This window comes from Excalfactoria chinensis, chromosome 2 (genome assembly GCF_039878825.1).
Source record: "Excalfactoria chinensis isolate bCotChi1 chromosome 2, bCotChi1.hap2, whole genome shotgun sequence".
NCBI classification, from domain to species: Eukaryota; Metazoa; Chordata; class Aves; order Galliformes; family Phasianidae; genus Excalfactoria; species Excalfactoria chinensis.
Window position 1 is genome coordinate 583,909 of NC_092826.1, and position 22,871 is coordinate 606,779.

Genomic DNA, 22,871 nt, shown 5'->3' on the forward strand with positions numbered 1-22,871 from the left:
TCCCATTACCCCCTATATCCACCCCATAGACCCCCATATCCCCCCATAGACCCCCATAACCCCCCACAGGACCCCATAGACCCCCATTAACCCCCATTGACCCCCATAGATCCCCCATAGGCTCCCATAGCCCCCCATTACCCCCTATATCCCCCCACTGACCCCCTATCTCCCCCATAGACCCCCATAGACCCCCACTGCCCCCCATAGACCCCCCATAGACCCCCCATAGCCCTCCATAGCCCCCCATTGACCCCATAGACCCCCATAGCCCCCATAGACCCCCATTACCCCCATAGACCCCCATAGACCCCCTATATCCCCCCCCATAGACCCCCATTACCCCCATATCCCCCCATAGACCCCCATTCCCCCCCATAGACCCCCATTAACCCCCATAGCACCCCATAGACCCCCATAGAAACCCATAGCCCCCATAGCCCTCCATAGCCCCCCATAGCCCCCCATTACCCCCATAGGCCCCCATTACCCCCATAGACCCCCATTAACCCCATTGACCCCCACTGACCCCCATTGACTCCCATAGGCCCCCATAGACCCCCATAGACCCCCATTACCACCCATTGCCCCCCATAGACCCCCATTGACCCCCATTGGGCCCCATTGCCCCCCATAGACTCCCCATATCCCCCCATAGACCCCCTATCTCCCCCCATAGGCCCCATAGCCCCCATAGACCCCCTATATCCCCCCCCATAGCCCCCATTACCCCCATAGCCCCCCATTACCCCCATAGGCCCCCTTAAACCCCCATAGCCCCCCCATAGGGCACCATAGCCCCCCGTAACCCCCCATAGACCCCCTATCTCCACCCATAGACCCCCATAGACCCCATAGACCCCCATTACCCCATAGACCCCCTATATCCCCCCCCATTGACCCCCATTACCCCCATATCCCCCCATAGACCCCCATTCCCCCCCATAGACCCCCATTGACCCCCATAGCCCCTCATAGCACCCCATAGGCCCCCATAGACCCCCATAGACCCCCATTCCCCCATAGCCCCCCATAGACCCCCATAGCCCCCATAGCCCCCCATTACCCCCCATAGCCCCCATAGCCCCCCATAGACCCCCATAGACCCCCCATAGACCCCCTGTCTCCCCCCATAGACCCCCATAGACCCCCTATATCCCCCCCCATAGCCCCCATTGACCCCCATAGGCCCCCACTGACCCCCACAGACCCCCCATATCCCCCCATAGACCCCCTGTCTCCCCCCATAGACCCCCATAGACCCCTATATCCCCCCCCATAGACCCCCATTACCCCCATAGCCCCCCATTACCCCCCATAGCCCCCTATATCCCCCCATAGACCCCCTGTCTCCCCCCATAGACCCCCTATATCCCCCCCCATTACCCCCATTACCCCCATAGCCCCCCATAGCCCCCCATAGCCCCCTATATCCCCCATAGACCCCCTATCTCCCCCATAGACCCCCATAGACCCCCTATATCCCCCCCCATAGGCCCCCACTGACCCCACAGACCCCCCATATCCCCCTGTAGACCCACTATCTCCCCCCATAGCCCCCCATTACCCCGATAGCCCCCCATTACCCCCCATAGACCCCCATAGACCCCCTATATCCCCCCCCATAGCCCCCAATAGACCCCCATTAACCCCCATTGACCCCTATATCCACCCCATAGCCCCCATATCCCCCATTACCCCCACAGCCCCCATAGCCCCCATTACCGCCACAGCCCCATAGGCCCCCATTACCCCCCATAGACCCCCATAGGCCCCCATAGACCCCCATAGCCCCCCATTACCCCCTATATCCCCCCATACACCCCCTATCTCCCCCATAGACCCCCATTGACCTCCCATATCCCCCCATAGCCCCCCATAGACCCCCATAGCCCCCCATAGACCCCCATAGCCCCCCATTACCCCCTATATCCCCCCATAGACCCCCTATCTCCCCCCATTGACCTCCCATATCCCCCCATAGCCCCCCATAGACCCCCATTGACCTCCCATATCCCCCCATAGCCCCCCATAGACCCCCATTACCCCCCATAGACCCCCATTACCCCCATAGACCCCCATTACCCCCATAGCCCCCATAGCCCCCCATAGCCCCCATTACCCCCATAGACCCCCCATAGACCCCCTGTCTCCCCCCATAGACCCCCTATATCCCCCCCCATTACCCCATTACCCCCATAGCCCCCCATAGCCCCCATAGGCCCCCATAGACCCCCATTACCCCCCTAGACCCCCATAGACCCCCATTACCCCCATAGACCCCCATAGCCCCCCATTGACCCCTATAGCCCCCATAGCCCCCCATAGCCCCCCATAGCCCCCCATTACCCCCATAGACCCCCATAGACCCCCCATAGACCCCATAGCCCCCCATAGACCCCCATTAACCCCCATAGCCCCCATAGACCCCCATAGGCCCCCATAGCCCCCCATAGCCCCCCATTACCCCCCATTGACCCCATTAACCCCCATAGCCCCCATAGCCCCCATAGACCCCCATAGGCCCCCATAGACCCCCATAGCCCCCCATTACCCCCCTATATCCCCCCATAGACCCCCTATCTCCCCCCATAGACCCCCATTGACCTCCCATATCCCCCCATAGCCCCCCATAGACCCCCATTACCCCCCATAGACCCCCATTACCCCCATAGCCCCCATAGCCCCCCATAGCCCCCCATAGACCCCCATTACCCCCCATTGACCCCATTACCCCCCATAGACCCCCTATCTCCCCCCATAAGCCCCCATAGACCCCTATATCCCCCCCCATAGACCCCCATTACCCCCATAGCCCCCCATTACCCCCCATAGCCCCCATAGCCCCCTATATCCCCCCATAGACCCCCTATCTCCCCCCATAGACCCCCATAGACCCCTTATATCCCCCCCCATAGGCCCCCACTGACCCCCACAGACCCCCCATATCCCCCTGTAGACCCACTATCTCCCCCCATAGCCCCCCATTACCCCGATAGCCCCCCATTACCCCCCATAGACCCCCTATATCCCCCCCCATAGCCCCCAATAGACCCCCATTAACCCCCATTGACCCCTATATCCACCCCATAGCCCCCATATGCCCCCATTACCCCCACAGCCCCCATAGCCCCCATTACCCCCACAGCCCCATAGGCCCCCATTACCCCCCATAGACCCCCATAGGCCCCCATAGACCCCCATAGCCCCCCATTACCCCCTATATCCCCCCATAGACCCCCTATCTCCCCCAATAGACCCCCCATATCCCCCCATAGGCCCCCATTACCCCCATAGCACCCCATTACCCCCATAACCCCCACAGCCCCATATGCCCACCTTGATGTGGGGCTGCGCTGCCGTTTCCGCCCACTGGGCGGCGCTGTTGAACATTGACATCGCCTCCATGGGATCCCCAGCGTCCAATAGGGACTGGGCCAGGAACAGCAACGTCTGCGCCGCCTGCCATAGGGAACAATGGGATCCCATAGGGAACAATGGGACACATAGGGTTATATGGGACATATAGGGTTATATGGGACCCATAGGGAACAATGGGGTTATATGGGACCCCATACAGAACAATGGGATCCCATAGGGTTATATGGGACCCATAGGGATCAATGGGGTTATATGGGACCCCATAGGGAACAATGGGACCCATAGGGATCAATGGGACCCCATAGGGATCAATGGGACCCATAGGGAACAATGGGGTTATATGGGACCCCATAGGGAACAATGGGATCCCATAGGGTTATATGGGACCCATAGGGATCAATGGGGTTATATGGACCCCATACGGAACAATGGGATCCCATAGGGTTATATGGGACCCATAGGGATCAATGGGGTTATATGGGACCCCATAGGGAACAATGGGACCCATAGGGAACAATGGGGTTATAAGGGACCCCATAGGGAACAATGGGACCCATAGGGAACAATGGGACACATAGGGATCAATGGGACCCATAGGGATCAATGGGACACATAGGGATCAATGGGACCCATAGGGAACAATGGGACCCCATAGGGATCAATGGGACCCATAGGGAACAATGGGGTTATATGGGACCCCATAGGGAACAATGGGATCCCATAGGGTTATATGGGACCCATAGGGATCAATGGGGTTATATGGGACCCCATACGGAACAATGGGATCCCATAGGGTTATATGGGACCCATAGGGATCAATGGGGTTATATGGGACCCCATAGGGAACAATGGGACCCATAGGGAACAATGGGGTTATAAGGGACCCCATAGGGAACAATGGGACCCATAGGGAACAATGGGACACATAGGGATCAATGGGACCCATAGGGATCAATGGGACACATAGGGATCAATGGGACCCATAGGGAACAATGGGACCCCATAGGGATCAATGGGACCCATAGGGAACAATGGGGTTATATGGGACCCCATAGGGAACAATGGGATCCCATAGGGTTATATGGGACCCATAGGGATCAATGGGGTTATATGGGACCCCATAGGGAACAATGGGACCCATAGGGAACAATGGGGTTATATGGGACCCCATAGGGAACAATGGGACCCATAGGGAACAATGGGGTTATAAGGGACCCCATAGGGAACAATGGGACCCATAGGGAACAATGGGACACATAGGGATCAATGGGACCCATAGGGATCAATGGGACACATAGGGATCAATGGGACCCATAGGGAACAATGGGACCCCATAGGGATCAATGGGACCCATAGGGAACAATGGGGTTATATGGGACCCCATAGGGAACAATGGGATCCCATAGGGTTATATGGGACCCATAGGGATCAATGGGGTTATATGGGACCCCATAGGGAACAATGGGATCCCATAGGGTTATATGGGACCCATAGGGATCAATGGGGTTATATGGGACCCCATAGGGAACAATGGGACCCATAGGGAACAATGGGGTTATATGGGACCCCATAGGGAACAATGGGACCCATAGGGATCAATGGGACACATAGGGATCAATGGGACCCATAGGGAACAATGGGACCCCATAGGGATCAATGGGACCCATAGGGAACAATGGGGTTATATGGGACCCCATAGGGAACAATGGGATCCCATAGGGTTATATGGGACCCATAGGGATCAAAGGGGTTATATGGGACCCCATACGGAACAATGGGATCCCATAGGGTTATATGGGACCCATAGGGATCAATGGGGTTATATGGGACCCCATAGGGAACAATGGGACCCATAGGGAACAATGGGGTTATAAGGGACCCCATAGGGAACAATGGGACCCATAGGGAACAATGGGGTTATATGGGACCCCATAGGGAACAATGGGACCCATAGGGAACAATGGGGTTATATGGGATCCCATAGGGAACAATGGGACCCATAGGGAACAATGGGACACATAGGGAACAATGGGACCCATAGGGAACAATGGGACACATAGGGATCAATGGGACCCATAGGGAACAATGGGGTTATATGGGACCCCATAGGGAACAATGGGATCCCATAGGGTTATATGGGACCCATAGGGATCAATGGGGTTATATGGGACCCCATAGGGAACAATGGGACCCATAGGGAACAATGGGGTTATATGGGACCCCATAGGGAACAATGGGACCCATAGGGAACAATGGGACACATAGGGAACAATGGGATCCATAGGGAACAATGGGACCCATAGGGTTATATGGGACCCATAGGGATCAATGGGACCCATAGGGAATAATGGGACACATAGGGATCAATGGGGTTATATGGGGTTATATGGGGTTATATGGGATCTATGGGGTTATATGGGATCAATGGGACCCATAGGGAACAATAGGACACATAGGGTTATATGGGATCTATGGGGTTATATGGGATCAATGGGACCCCATAGGGAACAATGGGACACATAGGGTTATATGGGACCCCATAGGGAACAATGGGACACATAGGGTTATATGGGATCTATGGGGTTATATGGGATCAATGGGACCCATAAGGAACAATGGGACACATAGGGTTATATGGGATCTATGGGGTTATATGGGATCTATGGGACCCATAAGGAACAATGGGACACATAGGGTTATATGGGATCTATGGGGTTATATGGGATCAATGGGACCCCATAGGGAACAATGGGACCCCATAGGGAACAATGGGACCTCATAGGGTTATATGGGACCCATAGGGAACAATGGGACCTATAGGGTTATATGGGACCCATAGGGAACAATGGGACCTATAGGGTTATATGGGACCCATAGGGAACAATGGGACCCATAGGGATCAATGGGACCCATAAGGAACAATGGGACACATAGGATTATATGGGATCTATATGGTTATATGGGGTCGGCGTCCAATAGGGACTGCGCCAGGAACAGGCACGTCTGCGCCGCCTGCCATAGGGAACAATGGGATCCATAGGGATCAATGGGACCTCATAGGGAACAATGGGACACATAGGGAATAATGGGATCCATAGGGTTATATGGGATCTATGGGACCCCATAGGGAACAATGGGACCCATAGGGTTATATGGGATCTATGGGACCTCATAGGGAACAATGGGATCCATAGGGTTATATGGGACCCCATAGGGTTATATGGGACCCATAGGGAATAATGGGACCCATAGGGATCAATGGGACCCATAGGGAACAATGGGACACATAGGGAGCAATGGGACCCATAGGGAACCATGGGATCCATAGGGTTATATGGGATCTATGGGACCCCATAGGGAACAATGGGACACATAGGGTTATATGGGACACATAGGGAACAATGGGACCCATAGGGTTATATGGGACCCCATAGGGAACAATGGGACACATAGGGATCAATGGGACCCATAGGGAACAATGGGATCCATAGGGTTATATGGGATCTATGGGACCCCATAGGGAACAATGGGACACATAGGGATATATGGGATCAATGGGACCTCATAGGGAATAATGGGACCCCATAGGGAACAATGAGACCCCATAGGGATCAATGGGACACATAGGGTTATATGGGATCTATGGGGTTATATGGGGTTATATGGGATTATATGGGGTTATATAGGATCTATGGGGTTATATGGGGTTATATAGGATTATATGGGGTTATATGGGATCTATGGGGTTATATGGGGTTATATGGGGTTATATGGGGTCGGCGTCCAATAGGGACTGGGCCAGGAACAGGCACGTCTGCGCCGCCTGCCATAGGGAACAATGGGATCCCATAGGGAACAATGGGACACATAGGGTTATATGGGACACATAGGGATCAATAGGGTTATATGGGGCCCCATAGGGAACAATGGGATCCCATAGGGTTATATGGGACCCATAGGGATCAATGGGGTTATATGGGACCCCATAGGGAACAATGGGATCCCATAGGGAACAATGGGATCCCATAGGGTTATATGGGACCCATAGGGAACAATGGGACCCATAGGGAACAATGGGACACATAGGGTTATATGGGACCCATAGGGTTATATGGGATCTATGGGGATATATGGGATCTATGGGGTTATATGGGACCCATAGGGAACAATGGGATCCATAGGGAACAATGGGACCCATAGGGTTATATGGGATCTATAGGACCCCATAGGGAACAATGGGACCCATAGGGTTATATGGGACCCATAGGGATCAATGGGACCCATAGGGATCAATGGGACCCATAGGGAACAATGGGACCCATAGGGAACAATGGGACCCATAGGGATCAATGGGACCCATAGGGATCAATGGGACCCATAGGGAACAATGGGACCCATAGGGATCAATGGGACCCCATAGGGAACAATGGGACCCATAGGGAATAATGGGACCTCATAGGGAATAATGGGACCCATAGGGAACAATGGGACCCATGGGGAACAATGGGACACATAGGGAACAATGGGACCCATAGGGAACAGTGGGACCCCATAGGGAACAATGGGACCCATAGGGTTATATGGGACACATAGAGAACAATGGGATCCATAGGGTTATATGGGACCTATAGGGTTATATGGGACCCCATAGGGAATAATGGGGTTATATGGGATCTATGAGGTTCTATGGGGTTCTATGGGGTTCTATGGGGTTCTATGGGGTTCTATGGGGTTATATGGGATCTATGGGGTTATACGGGGTTCTATGGGGTTCTATGGGGTTCTATGGGGTTATATGGGTTATATGGGATCTATGGGGTCAGCATCCAATAGGGACTGGGCCAGGAACAGGCACGTCTCTGCTGCCTGCCATAGGGAACAGTGGGACACATAGGAATCAATGGGACACATAGGGAACAATGGGACACATAGGGTTATATGGGACCCATAGGGAACAATGGAACCTCATAGGGAACAATGGGACCCATAGGGAACAATGGGACACATAGGGAACAATGGGACACATAGGGAACAATGGGCCCCCATAGGGAACAATGGGACACATAGGGAACAATGGGCCCCCATAGGGAACAATGGGACACATAGGGAACAATGGGACACATAGGGAACAATGGGACCCATAGGGTTATATGGGATCTATGGGGCTATATGGGACCCATAGGGAACAATGGGACCCCATAGGGATCAATGGGACCCATAAGGAACAATGGGACCCCATAGGGAACAATGGGGTTATAGGGATCAATGGGACCCCATAGGGTTATAGGGGACCCATAGGGTTATATGGGATCCCATAGGGTTATATGGGATCAATGCGACCTCATAGGGAATAATGGGATCCCATAGGGATCAATGGGACCCATAGGGAACAATGGGACCCATAGGGTTATATGGGATCTATGGGGTTATATGGGACCCCATAGGGAACAATGGGACCCATAGGGTTATATGGGATGTATGGGGTTATATGGGACCCCATAGGGATCAATGAGACCCCATAGGAAACAATGGGAACCATAGGGTTATATGGGACCCATAGAGTTATATGGGACCCATAGGGAATAATGGGACACCATAGGGAACAATGGGCTTATAAGGTTCAATGGGACCCCATAGGGTTATATGGGATCTATGGGACCCCATAGGGAACAATGGGACCCATAGGGAACAATGGGACCCATAGGGTTATATGGGACCCATAGGGAACAGTGGGACACATAGGGTTATATGGGACCCATAGGGAACAATGGGACCCCATAGGGATCAATGGGACCTCATAGGGTTATATGGGACCCATAGGGAACAGTGGGACCCATAGGGAACAATGGAACCTCATAGGGATCAATGGGACCCATAGGGTTATATGGAACCCATAGGGAACAATGGGACCCATAGGGTTATATGGGGTTATATGGGATCAATGAAAGAGTATGGGACCACATAGGGATCAATGGGACCCTATAGGGAACAATAGGGATCATTGGGAATCCATAGGGAACAATGGGACCCATAGGGTTATATGGGATCCCATATAGCCCCATAGTCCCCATTGAGCCCCATAGTCCCCATTGAGCCCCACTGAGTCCCATTGAGCCCCATTGAGTTCCATTGAGTCCCATTGCCCCCAATAAGCCCCCATTGAACCCCATTGCGCCCCATAGGCCCCATTGATACCCATTGCCCCCACTGAGCCCCATTGAGTCCCATTGAGACCCATTGAGCCCCATTGAGCCCCACTGCTGCCATTGAGCCCCATTGATCCCCATAGCCCTCACTGAGCCCCATAGTCCCCATTGAGTCCCATAATCCCCATTGAGCCCCCATTGAGCCCCATTGAGCCCCATTGACGCCTAATGATCCGACTGAGCCCCACTGAGACCCATTGAGCCCCCATTGAGCTCCATTAAGCCCCACTGAATCCCATAGGCCCCATTGAGCCCCACTGCCCCCAATTGACCCCCATTGAGTCCCATTGAGCCCCATAGCCCCCATTGAATCCCATTACCCCCATTGAGCCCCACTGAGCCCCATAGCCCCCACTGAGCCCCATTGAGCTCCATAGCCGCCATTGCCCCCATTGAGCCCCATAGCCCCATTGGAGCCCTATTGAGGCCCATTGAGTCCCATTGTCCCCATTGAGCCCCATTGAGCCCCATTGAGCCCCACTGATCCCATTGAGCCCCATTGTCCCCATTGACCCAAATTGACCCCCATTGAGCCACACTGAGCACATTGTCCCCATTGAGCCCCATTGAGCTCCATTAGCCCCATAGCCCCCATTGAGCCCCATTGAGCCCCATAGCCCCCACTGAGCCCCACTGAGTCCCATTGAGCCCCATTGAGCCCGATTGAGCCCCATAGGCCCCATTAAGCCCATTGTCCCCATTGCCCCCATTGAGCCCCACTGAGCCCCATTGAGCCTCACTGACCCCCATTGAGCCCCATTGAGCCCCACTGACCCCCATTAGTCCCACTGACCCCCATTGAGCCCCATTGTGCCCCATTGAGCCCGACTGGCCCCATTGAGCCCGACTGGCCCCATTGAGCCCCCATTGAGCCCCATTGAGCCCCATTGTCCCCATTGACCCCCATTACCCCATTGACCCCCATTGGGCTCCATTGAAACACATTGAGCTCCATTGCCCCCATTAACCCCATTGACCCCATTGAGCCCCATTGTCCCCATTGACCCCCATTACCCCATTGCCCCCATTGACCCCCATTGATCCCCATTGAGCCCCATTGACCCCATTGAGCCCCATTGTGCCCCATTGATCCCATTGACCCCCATTGTGCCCCATTGTCCCCATTGAGCTCCATTGAGTCCTATTATCCCCACTGAGACCCATAGCCCCCACTGAGCCCCATTGAGCCCCATTGATCCCATTGAGCCCCATTGAGCCCCATTGATCCCACTGACCCCCATTGAGCCCCACTGACCCCATTGATCCCCATTGCCCCCACTGAGCCCCATTGAGCCCCATTGAGCCTGATGGGCCCCATTGAGCCCCCATTACCCCCACTAAGACCCACTGAGCCCCACTGACCCCCATTGAGCCCCATTCAGCCCCATTGATCCCACTGAACACCATTGAGCCCCATTGAGCCCCATTGACCCCCATTGATCCCATTGAGCTCCATTGATCCCATTGAGCCCCACTGACCCCCATTGAGCCCCATTGAACCCCACTGACCCCCACTGAACCCCATTGATCCCATGGAGCCCCATTGAGCCCCATTGTCCCCATTGACCTCCATTACCCCATTGAGCCCCATAGGCCCCATTGAGCCCCATAGCTCCCACTGAGCCTCATTGCCCCCATTGATCCCCATTAAGCCCCATTGAGCTCCATAGCCCCCCACTGAGCCCCACTGACCCCCGTTACTCCATTGAGCCACATTGAGCCCCATTGAGCCCCATTGAGCCCCATTATCCCCATAGCCGCCACTGAATCCCATTGAGCCCCATTGAGCCCCATAGCCCCCAATGAGCCCCATAAGCCCCATGGAGCCCCATTGACCCCCATTGAGCCCCATTGATCCCATTGCCCCACATTGAGCCCCATTGAGCCCCACTGACCCCATTGACCCCGATTGCCCCATTGACCCCCATTGAGCCCCACTGTCCCCATTGACCTCCATTACCCCATTGAGCCCCATTGAGCCCCATAGGCCCCATTGAGCCCCATAGGCCCCATTGAGCCCCATAGCTCCCATTGAGCCCTATTGCCCCCCATTGAGCTCCATTGACCCCACTGAGCCCCATAGCCCCCATTGACCCATTAAGCCCCATTGATCCCATTGAAACCCATTGAGCCCCACTGCCCACATTGAGCCCCATAGGCCCCATTGAACCCCATTAACCCCACTGAGCCCCATTGACCCCATTGACCCCCATTGACCCCCATTGAGCCCCACTGAGGCCCATTGACCCCATTGACCCCCATTGACCCCCATTGAGCCCCACTGAGCCCCATTGACCCCATTGACCCCCATTGACCCCCATTGACCCCCATTGACCCCCATTGAGCCCCATTGATCCCACTGACCCCCATTGACCCCATTGAGCCCCATTGACCCCATTGATCCCACTCAACCCCATTGACCCCCATTGAGTCCCATTGAAACCCATTGACCCCCATTGAGTCCCATTGGGCTCCATTGAAACCCATTGAGCCCCATTGTCCCCATTGACCCCCATTACCACATTGACCCCCATTGATCCCATTGAGCTCCATTGAAACCCATTGAGCCCCATAGAGCTCCATTGACCCCACTGAGCCCCATAGCCCACATTGACCCATTAAGCCCCATTGATCCCATTGACCCCCACTGACCCCCACTGAACCCCATTGACCCCCATTGTCCCCATTGACCCCCATTGACCCCCATTGACCCCCATTGAGTCCCATTGCCCCCATTGAGCCCCACTGAGCCCCATTGATCCCATTGAGCCCCATTGAGCCCCATTGATCCCACTGACCCCCATTGAGCCCCACTGACCCCCATTGAGCCCCATTAACCCCATTGATCCCCATTGAGCCCCATTGAGACCCATTGAGCCCCATTGAGCCCCACTGAGGCCCATTGATCCCATTGACCCCCATTGAGCCCCATTGATCCCACTGACCCCCATTGAGCCCCATTGACCCCATTGATCCCACTCAACCCCATTGACCCCCATTGAGTAACATTGAAACCCATTGACCCCCATTGAGTCCCATTGGGCTCCATTGATCCCCATTGATCCCCATTGAGCTCCATTGAGCTCCATTGACTCTCATTGATCCCCATTACCCCCATAGCGAAGCCCGGCGGTACCATAGAGTGGCGGTTACCATAGAGTGTCGCTGTGGGGGCGGGGCTGGAGGACTTTACCTCTTTGGGTTCTTCCTGCTGCAGTTCCAAGGCGGACCGGAAGTGCCGCACTGCGCATGCGTAACGCCGCAGGTCACAGCAGGTGGCGCCCAAGGACACGTGGATGGCGGCCATGTCCCGACCCGGAAGTGAAAGCACTTCCGCGTTACGGAGCTGGTAACCAATGAGAGGAAAGCTCAGGGGATCACGTGACGCCGCGGAGCCGCTCTCCCTTAGATCCCATTGAGAAACATGGAGCCCATTGGAATCCATTGAGCCCCATTGAGTCCTATTGAGACCCATTGAGTCCTATTGGGTCCCATTGAGACCCATTGAGCCCCATTGAGACCCATTGAGCCCCATTGAGTTCCATTGAGCCCCATTGAGTCCCATTGACACCCACTGAGCCCCATTGAGCCCCATTGAGTCCCACTGAGCACCATTGAGCCCCATTGATCCCATTGAGACCCATTGATCCCCATTGAGTCCCATTGATCCCATTGAGCCCCACAGATCCCCATTGAGTCCCATTGAGTCCCATTGAATCCTACTGAGTCCCATTGAGACCCATTGAGCCCCTCTTAGCCCCAATGCCCCATTAGAGTCCCATTGAGCCCCATTGAGCCCCATTGAACCCCATTGAGCCCCATAGCCCCCCATTGAGCCCCATTGAGTCCCATTGAGCCCCATTGTGCCCCATTGATCCCATTGTGCCCCATTGATCCCATTGTGCCCCATTGATCCCATTGAGTCCCATTGAGCCCCATTGACCCCATTGAGCCCCATAGCCCCCCATTGAGCCCCATTGAGCCCCATTGAGCCCCACTGAGCCCCATTGATTCCCATTGAGCCCCATTGAGCTCCATTGAGTCCTATTGAGCCCCATTGAGACCCATTGAGTCCCACTGAGCCCCATAGCTCCCCATTGAGCCCCACTGAGCCCCACTGATTCCCATTGAGCCCCATTGAGCCTCATTGAGTCCCATTGAGCCCCATAGCCCCCATAGATCCCATAGACCCCCATAGTCTCCCTCCGCCCCATAGCCCCCCATTGATCCCATTGAGTCCCATTGATCACATTGAGCCCCACTGATCCCATTGAGACCCATTGAGCCCCATTGAGCCCCATTGAATCCTATTGAGTCCCATTGACCCCACTGAACCCCACTGAGCCCCATAGATCCCCATTGAGTCCCATTGCCCCCATTGAGCTCCATTGGTCCCATTGAGCCCCATTGCCCACATTGAGTCCCATTGAGCCCCATTGATCCCATTGAGCCCCACTGAGCCCCATTGAGTCCCATTGAGTTCCATTCAACCCCATTGAGTCCCATTGAGCCCCATTGAGCCCCATTGAGCCCCATTGAGTCCTTTGAGACCCATTGATCCCATTGAGCCCCATTGGAATCCATTGAATCCCATTGAGTCCCATTGAGTCCCATTGAGCCCCATTGAGCCCCATTGAGCCCCATTTAACCCCATTGAGTCTATTGAGACCCATTGATCCCATTGAGCCCCATTGACCCCCACTGAGCCCCATTAACCCCATTGAGCCCTCATTCCCCCATTGAGCCCCATTGATCCCATTAACCCCATTGTGCCCCATTGAGCCCCATTGATCCCATTGAGTTCCATTGAGACCCATTGAGTCCCATTGATACCATTGAGCCCCATTGATCCCACTGAGACCCCCATTAAGCCCCACTGAGCCCCATAGACGCCACTGAACCCCACTGAGCCCCATAGATCCCCATTGAGTCCCATTGATCACATTGAGCCCCACTGATCCCATTGCCCCCCATTGAGCCCCATTGAGCCCCATTGAGTCCCATTGAATCCTATTGAGTCCCATTGAGTCCCATTGAGCCCCATTGAATCCCATTGAGCCCCATTGAGTCCCATTGATCCCATTGATCCCACTGAGACCCATTGAGCCCCATTGAGCCCCATTGAGCCCCATTGAATCCTATTGAGTCCCATTGAGCCCTCATTCCCCCATTGAGCCCCACTGATTCCCTTTGAGCCCCATTGATCCCACTGAGCCCCATTGAGTCCCATTGAAGCCCATTGAGCCCCATTCAGACGCATTGAGTCCCATTGAGCCCCACTGAACCCTACTGAGACCCATTGATCCCATTGAGCCCCATTTAACCCCATTGAGCCCATTGAGACCCACTGAACCCAATTGAGCCCCATTTGAATCCATTGATCCCATTGAGTCCTCATTCCCCCATTGAGCCCCATTGAGCCCCATTGAGTCCATTGAGACCCACTGACTCCCACTGAGCCCCAATGAGCCCCATTGAGTCCCACTGAGCCCCATTCAGACCCATTGAGTCCCATTGATCCCATTGAGCCCCATAGACCCCATTGAGCCCCATTGCCCACATTGAGTCCCATTGAGCCCCATTGATCCCATTGATCCCATTGAATCCTCATTCCCCCATTGAGCCCCATTGAGTCCATTGAGACCCACTGACTCCCACTGAGCCCCACTGAGCCCCATTGAGTCCCATTGAGTCCCATTGAGCCCCATTGATCCCATTGAGCCCCACAGATCCCCATTGAGCCCCATTGATCCCCATTGAGCCCCACTGATCCCATTGAGTCCCATTGATCCCCATTGAGCCCCACTGATCCCATTGAGCCCCATTGATCCCATTGAGTCCCATTGATCCCCATTGAGCCCCATTGAGCCCCATTGAGTCCTATTGAGCTCCATTGATCCCATTGAGTCCCATTAATTCCATTGATTCCCATTGAGCCCCATTGATCCCCATTGCCCCCCATTGAACCCCATTGAGCCCATTGAGTCCCATTGATCCCACTGATCCCATTGATCCCATTGATCCCATTGAGTCCTATTGAGCTCCATTGAGTCCCATTGTGCCCCATTGATCCCATTGTGCCCCATTGATCCCATTGAGTCCCATTGAGCCCCATTGACCCCATTGAGCCCCATAGCCCCCCATTGAGCCCCATTGAGCCCCATTGAGCCCCACTGAGCCCCATTGAGCCCCATTGAGTCCCATTGAGTCCCATTGAGCCCCATTGAGACCCATTGAGTCCCACTGAGCCCCATAGCCCCCCATTGAGCCCCACTGAGCCCCACTGATTCCCATTGAGCCCCATTGAGCCTCATTGAGTCCCATTGAGCCCCATAGCCCCCATAGCTCCCATAGACCCCCATAGTCTCCCTCCGCCCCATAGCCCCCCATTGATCCCATTGAGTCCCATTGATCACATTGAGCCCCACTGATCCCTTTGAGACCCATTGAGCCCCATTGAGCCCCATTGAATCCTATTGAGTCCCATTGAGCCCCACTGAGCCCCATAGACCCCACTGAACCCCACTGAGCCCCATAGATCCCCATTGAGTCCCATTGCCCCCCATGGAGCCCCATTGCCCACATTGAGTCCCATTGAGCCCCATTGATCCCATTGAGCCCCATTGAGCCCCACTGATCCCACTGAGACCGCCATTGAGCCCCACTGAGCCCCATAGCCCCCCATAGCCCCCACTGAGCCCCATTGAGTCCCATTGAGTCCCATTGACCCCATTGAGCCCCATTGCCCCCATTGAGCCCCATAGCCCCCACTGAGCCCCACTGAGTCCCATAGCTCCCCATTGCCCCCCTTGAGTCCCATGAAGCCCCATTGAGCCCCACTGAGCCCCATTGACCCCATTGACCCCATTGAGCCCCATTGCCCGCATTGAGCCCCACTGAGCCCCATAGACCCCACTGAGCCCCACTGAGCCTCATTGACCCCATTGCCCCCCATTGAGCCCCATTGAGCCCATTGAGTCCCATTGCCCCCATTGAGCCCCATTGAGCCCCATAGACCCCACTGAGCCCCATAGCTCCCCATAGCTCCCCACCTGTTGCTGGTAGTAGCGCAGGGCGCGGGCGTAGTCGCCATGTTTGGCGCACAGATCCCCCAGCTGCTCATACAGCGACATCAACAACGCTGGGTCGCCAACATGGCCGCCATCATGGCCGCCAACATGGCCGCCGTCGCCTCCAACATGGCCGCCATCATGGCTGCCGTCGCCTCCAACATGGCTGCCATCATGGCCTCCATCATGGCCGCCATCATGGCCTTCATCATGGTCGCCAACATGGCTGCCGTCACCTCCAACATGGCCGCCATCATGGCCTCCATCATGGCCGCCATTATGGCCTCCATCATGGCCACCAATATGGCCGCCATCATGGCCGCCATCTCTTCCATCATGGCTGCCGTCAACTCCAACATGGCCGCCATCTCTTCCATCATGGCCGCCGTCACCTCCAACATGGCCGCCATCATGGCCGCCATCTCTTCCATCATGGCTGCCGTCACCACCGTCATGGCCGCCATCATGGCCGCCATCTTGTCCGCCATCTTGTCCCCCTCCGGCGGCCTCCAGCGCTGCCAGCAGCCGGACCATCTCATTGGCTGTCGTATAAAAGGGGGAGGGGAGACACAAAGTGACGTCCAATGGGGGAGCTCCATAGGACCCATAGAGCCCCATAGGACCCATAGACCCCAATGGGACCCCATAGAGCCCCATAGGACCCATAGAGCCCCATAGAGCCCCAGTAGGACCCATAGAGCCCCATAGGACCCCATAGGACCCATAGAGCCCCATAGAAACCCATAGGACCCATAGAGCCCCATAGCACCCATAGAGCCCCATAGGACCCCATAGGACCCACAGAGCCCCATAGGACCCATAGAGCCCCATAGGACCCCATAGGACCCATATATAATAATCCATAATCCCATATAAAGTCCCATAATCCCATATATGACCCCATAACCCCATGTATGGCCCCATAACCCCATATATGACTCCACAACCCCATATAATACCCCATAACACCCTATATGGCCCCATAGCCCCATATACGACCCCATAACCCCATATGGCCCCATAACCCCATATAGGCCCCATAACCCCATATAGGCCCCATAACCCCATATACGACCCCATATAACCCCATATAGACCCCATAATCCCATATAATACCCCCATAACCCCATATAGGCCCCATAACCCCATATAAGGCCCATAATCCCATATAGACACCATAACCCCATATAAAACCCCATAACCCCATATAGGGCCCCATATCAACCACATAAGGCCCCATAATCCCATATACGACCCCATAGCCCCCTATATGGCACCATAATCCCATAGGCCCCATATCCCCATATAGGGTCCCATAATCCCCTATATGGCCCCATAATCACATATATGACACCATAACCCCATATAGACCCCATATATGACCCCATAACCCCATATAGACCCCATATAACCCATATAATCCCATATAACCCCATATAACCCATATAACCCCATATAACCCCACATAACCCCATATAACCCATATAACCCCATATAACCCCATATAACCCCATAACCCCATATAACCCCATATAACCCCATATATCCCATATAACCCCATATAACCCCATATAACCCCATATAACCCCACATGACCCCATAACTCACCATAGCGCAGGCTGCAGCGCAGCAGACGTCGCTGTTTGGGGTCGCTGGATCCGACCCTATAAGCGGCACGAAGGGAACGACGGGCGGCCCTATAGTCACCGAGGGTCAGGTGCACCTATAGGGTATATGGGGTCATAGGGTTATATGGGGTTATATGGGGTTATAGGGTTATATGGGGTTATATGGGGTATATGGGTTATATGGGGTTATATGGGGTTATATGGGTTATATGGGGTTATATGGGGTTATATGGGTTATATGGGTTATACGGGGTTATATGGGGTTATATGGGGTTATGAGGTTATATGGGTTATATGGGTTATATGGGGTTAGACAGTTATAGGGTTATATGGGGTTATAGGGTTATATGAGGTTATAGGGTATATGGGGTTATAGGGTTATATGGGGTTATATGGGTTCTATGGGGTTATATGGGGCTATAGGGTTATATGGGGTATATGGGGTTATACGGGTATATGGGTTATATGGAGTATATGGGGTTATATGGGTTATATGGGGTTATAGGGGTATATGGGGTTATAGGGGATCTATGGGTTATATGGGGTTATATGGGGTTATAGGGGGTATATGGGGTTATAGGGGTATATGGGGTTATAGGGTTATAGGGGTATAGGGGTATATGGTGTTATAGGGTTATATAGGGTTATATAGGGTTATATGGGGTTATATGGGGTTATATGGGTTATATGGGGTTATATGAGTTATATGAGCCCAATGGCACCCAATGGAACCCAATGGAGCCCTATAGAACCCAATAGAACCCAATGGCACCCAATGTGACCCATTGACACCCAATGGAACCCAATGAAGCCCAATGGAGCTGAATGGAGCCCAATGGAACCCTATGGAACCCAAAGGTCCGCCATTGACACCCATTGACACTCAATGGAACCCAACAGAGCCCAATAGAACCCAATGGCACCCAATGGAAGCCAAAGGTCCCCCATTGACACCCATTGACACCCAATGGAACCCAATGGAACCCAATGGCACCCAATGGAGTCCAGTGGCACCCAATGGAGCCCAATGGTTCCCAATAGAACCCAATGGAGCCCTATAGAACCCAATGGCACCCAATGTGACCCAATGGCACCCAATGGAGCACAATGGAACCCAATGGCACCCAATGGAGCCCAATGTCAGCCAATGGAACCCAATAGAGCCCTATAAAACCCAATGGCACTCAATAGAGCCCTATAGAACCCAATGGCACCCAATGGAACCCAATGGCACCCAATATGACCCAATGGCACCCAATGGAACCCAAAGGCCCCCCACTGACACCCAATGGGACCCAGTAGAACCCAATGGAACCAATGGAGCCCAATGGAACCCAATGGCACCATTGGATCCCAATGGAACCCAATGGCACCCAATGGAACCCAATGGCACCCAATGGAGTCTAATGGAGTCCAATGGCACCCTATTGAACCCAATGGAACCCAAAGGCCCCCCATTGACACCCAATGGAGCCCAATGGCACCCAATGGCACCCAATAGAACTCAATGGAGTCCAATGGAACCCTATGGAGTCCAATGGCACCCAATGGAACCCAATGGCACCCAGTGGAGTCCAATGGCACCCAATGGAACCCAATGGAACCCAATGGAGTCTAATGGAGTCCAATGGCACCCTATTGACCCCAATGGCACCCTATGGAACCCAATGGCACCCAATGGAAACCTATAGAACCCAATGTCACCCAATGGAACCCAATGTCACACAATGGAGCCCAATGGCTCCCAATAGAACCCAGTGGAGCCCTATAGAACCCAATGGAGCCCAATAGAACCCAATAGCACCCAATGTGACCCAATGGAACCCAATGTGACCCAATGCAGCCCTATAGAACCCAATGGCACTCAATAGAGCCCTATAGAACCCAATGGCACTCAATAGAACCCAATGGAACCCAATGGAACCCAATGGCACCCAATGGAACCCAATGGAGCCCTATAGAAGCCAATGGCACCCAATGGAACCCAATGGAACCCAATGGAGCCCAATGGAACCCAATGGAGCCCTATAGAAGCCAATGGCACCCAAAAGAGCCCTATAGAACCCAATGTCACCCAATGGCACCCAATGTGACCCACTGACACCCAATGGAACCCAATGGAGCCCAATCGAACCTAATGGAACCCAATGGAACCCAATGGAGCCCAATGGAGCCCAATGGAACCCAATAGAACCCAATGGCATCCAATGCAATCCAATGGCACCCAATGGAACCCAATGGAGCCCAATGGAACCCAGTGGAGCCCAATAGAACCCAATGGAGCCCTATGGAACTTAATGGCACCCAATGGAACCCAATGGCACCCAATGGCTCCCAATGGCTCCCTATGGAACCCAATGGAGCTGAATGGAACCCAATGGCTCCGAATGGAGCCCAATGGAACCCAATGGAGCCCAATGTTACCCAATGTCACCCAATGTCACCCAATGGAACCCAATGGCACCCAATGGAACCCAATGTGAACCAATGTCACCCAATGGAACCCAATGGCACCCAATGGAACCCAATGGAACCCAATAGAGCCCTATAGAACCCAATGGCTCCCAATGGAACCCAATGGCACCCAATGGAACCCAATGGAGCCCTATAGAACCCAATGGCACCCAATGGCACCCAATGGAACCCAAAGGCCCCCCAATGACACTCAATGGAGTCCAACGGAACCCAATAGAGCCCAATGGAGCCCAATGGCACCCAATGGAACCCAATGGAACCCAATAGAGCCCAATGGAGCCCAATGGAACCCAAAGGCCCCCCATTGACACCCAATGGAACCCAATGGAGCCCAATGGAGCCCAATGGCACCCAATGGAGCCCAATAGAACCCAATGGAGCCCAACAGAACCCAATGGCACCCAATGTGACCCAATGTCACCCTATAGAACCCAATGGCACCCAATGGAGCCCAATGAAGCCCAAAGATCCCCCATTGACACCGAATGGAAACCAATGGCACCCAATGGAGCCCAATGGCACCCAATGTGACCCAATGGAGCCCAATGGAACCCCATGGAGCCCAATGGATCCCAATGGCACCCAATGGCACCCAATAGAACCCAATGGCACCCAATGGAGCCCAATGGAACCCAATGGCACCCAATGTGACCCATTGACACCCAATGGAACCCAATGGCACCCAATGGAACCCTATAGAACCCAATGTCACCCAATGTCACCCAATGGCACCCAATGGAACCCAATGGAGCCCAATGGAGCCCAAAGGTCCCCCATTGACACCCAATGGAACCCAATGGCACCCAAAGGTCCCCCATTGACACCCAATGGAACCCAATGGCACCCAATGGCTCCCAATAGAACCCAATGGCACCCAATGGCACCCACTGTCACCCAATGGAGCCCAATAGAATTCAATGGCACCCAATGTTACTCAATGGAACCCAATAGAACCCAATGGAACCCTATGGCGCCCAATGGAACCCAATGGAGCCCCATGGAGCCCTATAGAACCCAATGGCACCCAATGGCACCCAATGGCACCCAATGGCACCCAGTGACACCCAATGGCCCCCAGTGCATCCCTCACCTGCGCGGCGCTGTACAGGCAGTCGCTCTCCATGTCCCCCCCTTTGTCCCCCAGGTTCTTCACACACTCCTTGGCCTTGTCCCAACACCTCAAAGCTTGGCCGTGATTGGCCGCCCGGTAATGGACGTGACCCATATTATAATGAGCTCGATACAAGTCTTCCCATAGGCCGGCTTGCTGAGCCAATCGGATGCTGAGCTGCAGGTAACGTTGGGTCCTATGGGGGTCGCTCAGGGAGTCGTAAAGGAGCCCCAGGTTGAGGTAAAGGCGGCTGCGCATGGAGGAGAGCTCCGCTATGGGGTGGTGGCCTATGGGGGGAGATGGGGGGTTAGATGGAGTCTATGGGCTCATATAGGGGGTCTATGGGGGTCTATGGGGGGATATAGGGGGTCTATGGGGGTCTATGGGGGGTCTATGGGGTCTATGGGGGGAGTTAGGGGGTCTATGGGGGTCTATGGGGAGATATAGGGGGTCTATGGGGGTCTATAGGGGTCTATAGGGAGTAATAGGGGGTCTATGGTGGGCTATAGGGGTCAATGGGGGTCTATGGGGGTCAATACGGGTCTATGGGGGAGATAGAGGGTCTATGGGGGGTAATAGTGGGGCTATGGGGGTCTATGGGGGCCTATGAGGGGAGATAGGGGGTTATGGGGGGATATGGGGTCAGATAGGGGGTCTATGGGGGGTCTATAGGGGTCTATGGAGGGTCTATGGGGGTCTATGGGGGGAGATAGGGTGTCTATGGGGGTCTATGTGGGGAGATAGGGGGTCTATGGGGGCCTATGGGGGGATATAGGGGGTCTATGGGGAGAGATAAGGGGTCTATGGGGGGAGAGAGTGGGTCTATGGGGGTCTATGGGGGGAGATAGTGGGACTATGGGGTGAGACAGTGAGTCTATGGGGGTCTATGGGGCAAAATTGGGGGTCAATGGGGGGTTATGAAGGTCTATGGGGGGAAATAGGGGGGGGGATATAGGGGGTCTATGGGGAGAGATAGGGAGTCTATGGGGGTCTATGGGGG

At 54.3% G+C, this 22,871-nt stretch overlaps 1 protein-coding gene across 1 annotated transcript in view; it reads right to left on the bottom strand.

Moving 5' to 3' along the window:
- Positions 1–3,285: 3,285 nt before the first annotated feature.
- Positions 3,286–22,871, bottom strand: part of TONSL (tonsoku like, DNA repair protein) — a 38,364-nt gene continuing 18,778 nt past the window's right edge. The window contains exons 5-9 of the mRNA XM_072330600.1: positions 21,851–22,158; positions 18,266–18,380; positions 16,640–17,199; positions 12,781–12,933; positions 3,286–3,462 (exon numbers count right to left, since the gene is read on the bottom strand). Coding sequence (XP_072186701.1) covers positions 3,286–3,462; positions 12,781–12,933; positions 16,640–17,199; positions 18,266–18,380; positions 21,851–22,158 — 1,313 coding nt within the window. The remainder of the gene's footprint in view (positions 3,463–12,780; positions 12,934–16,639; positions 17,200–18,265; positions 18,381–21,850; positions 22,159–22,871) is intronic.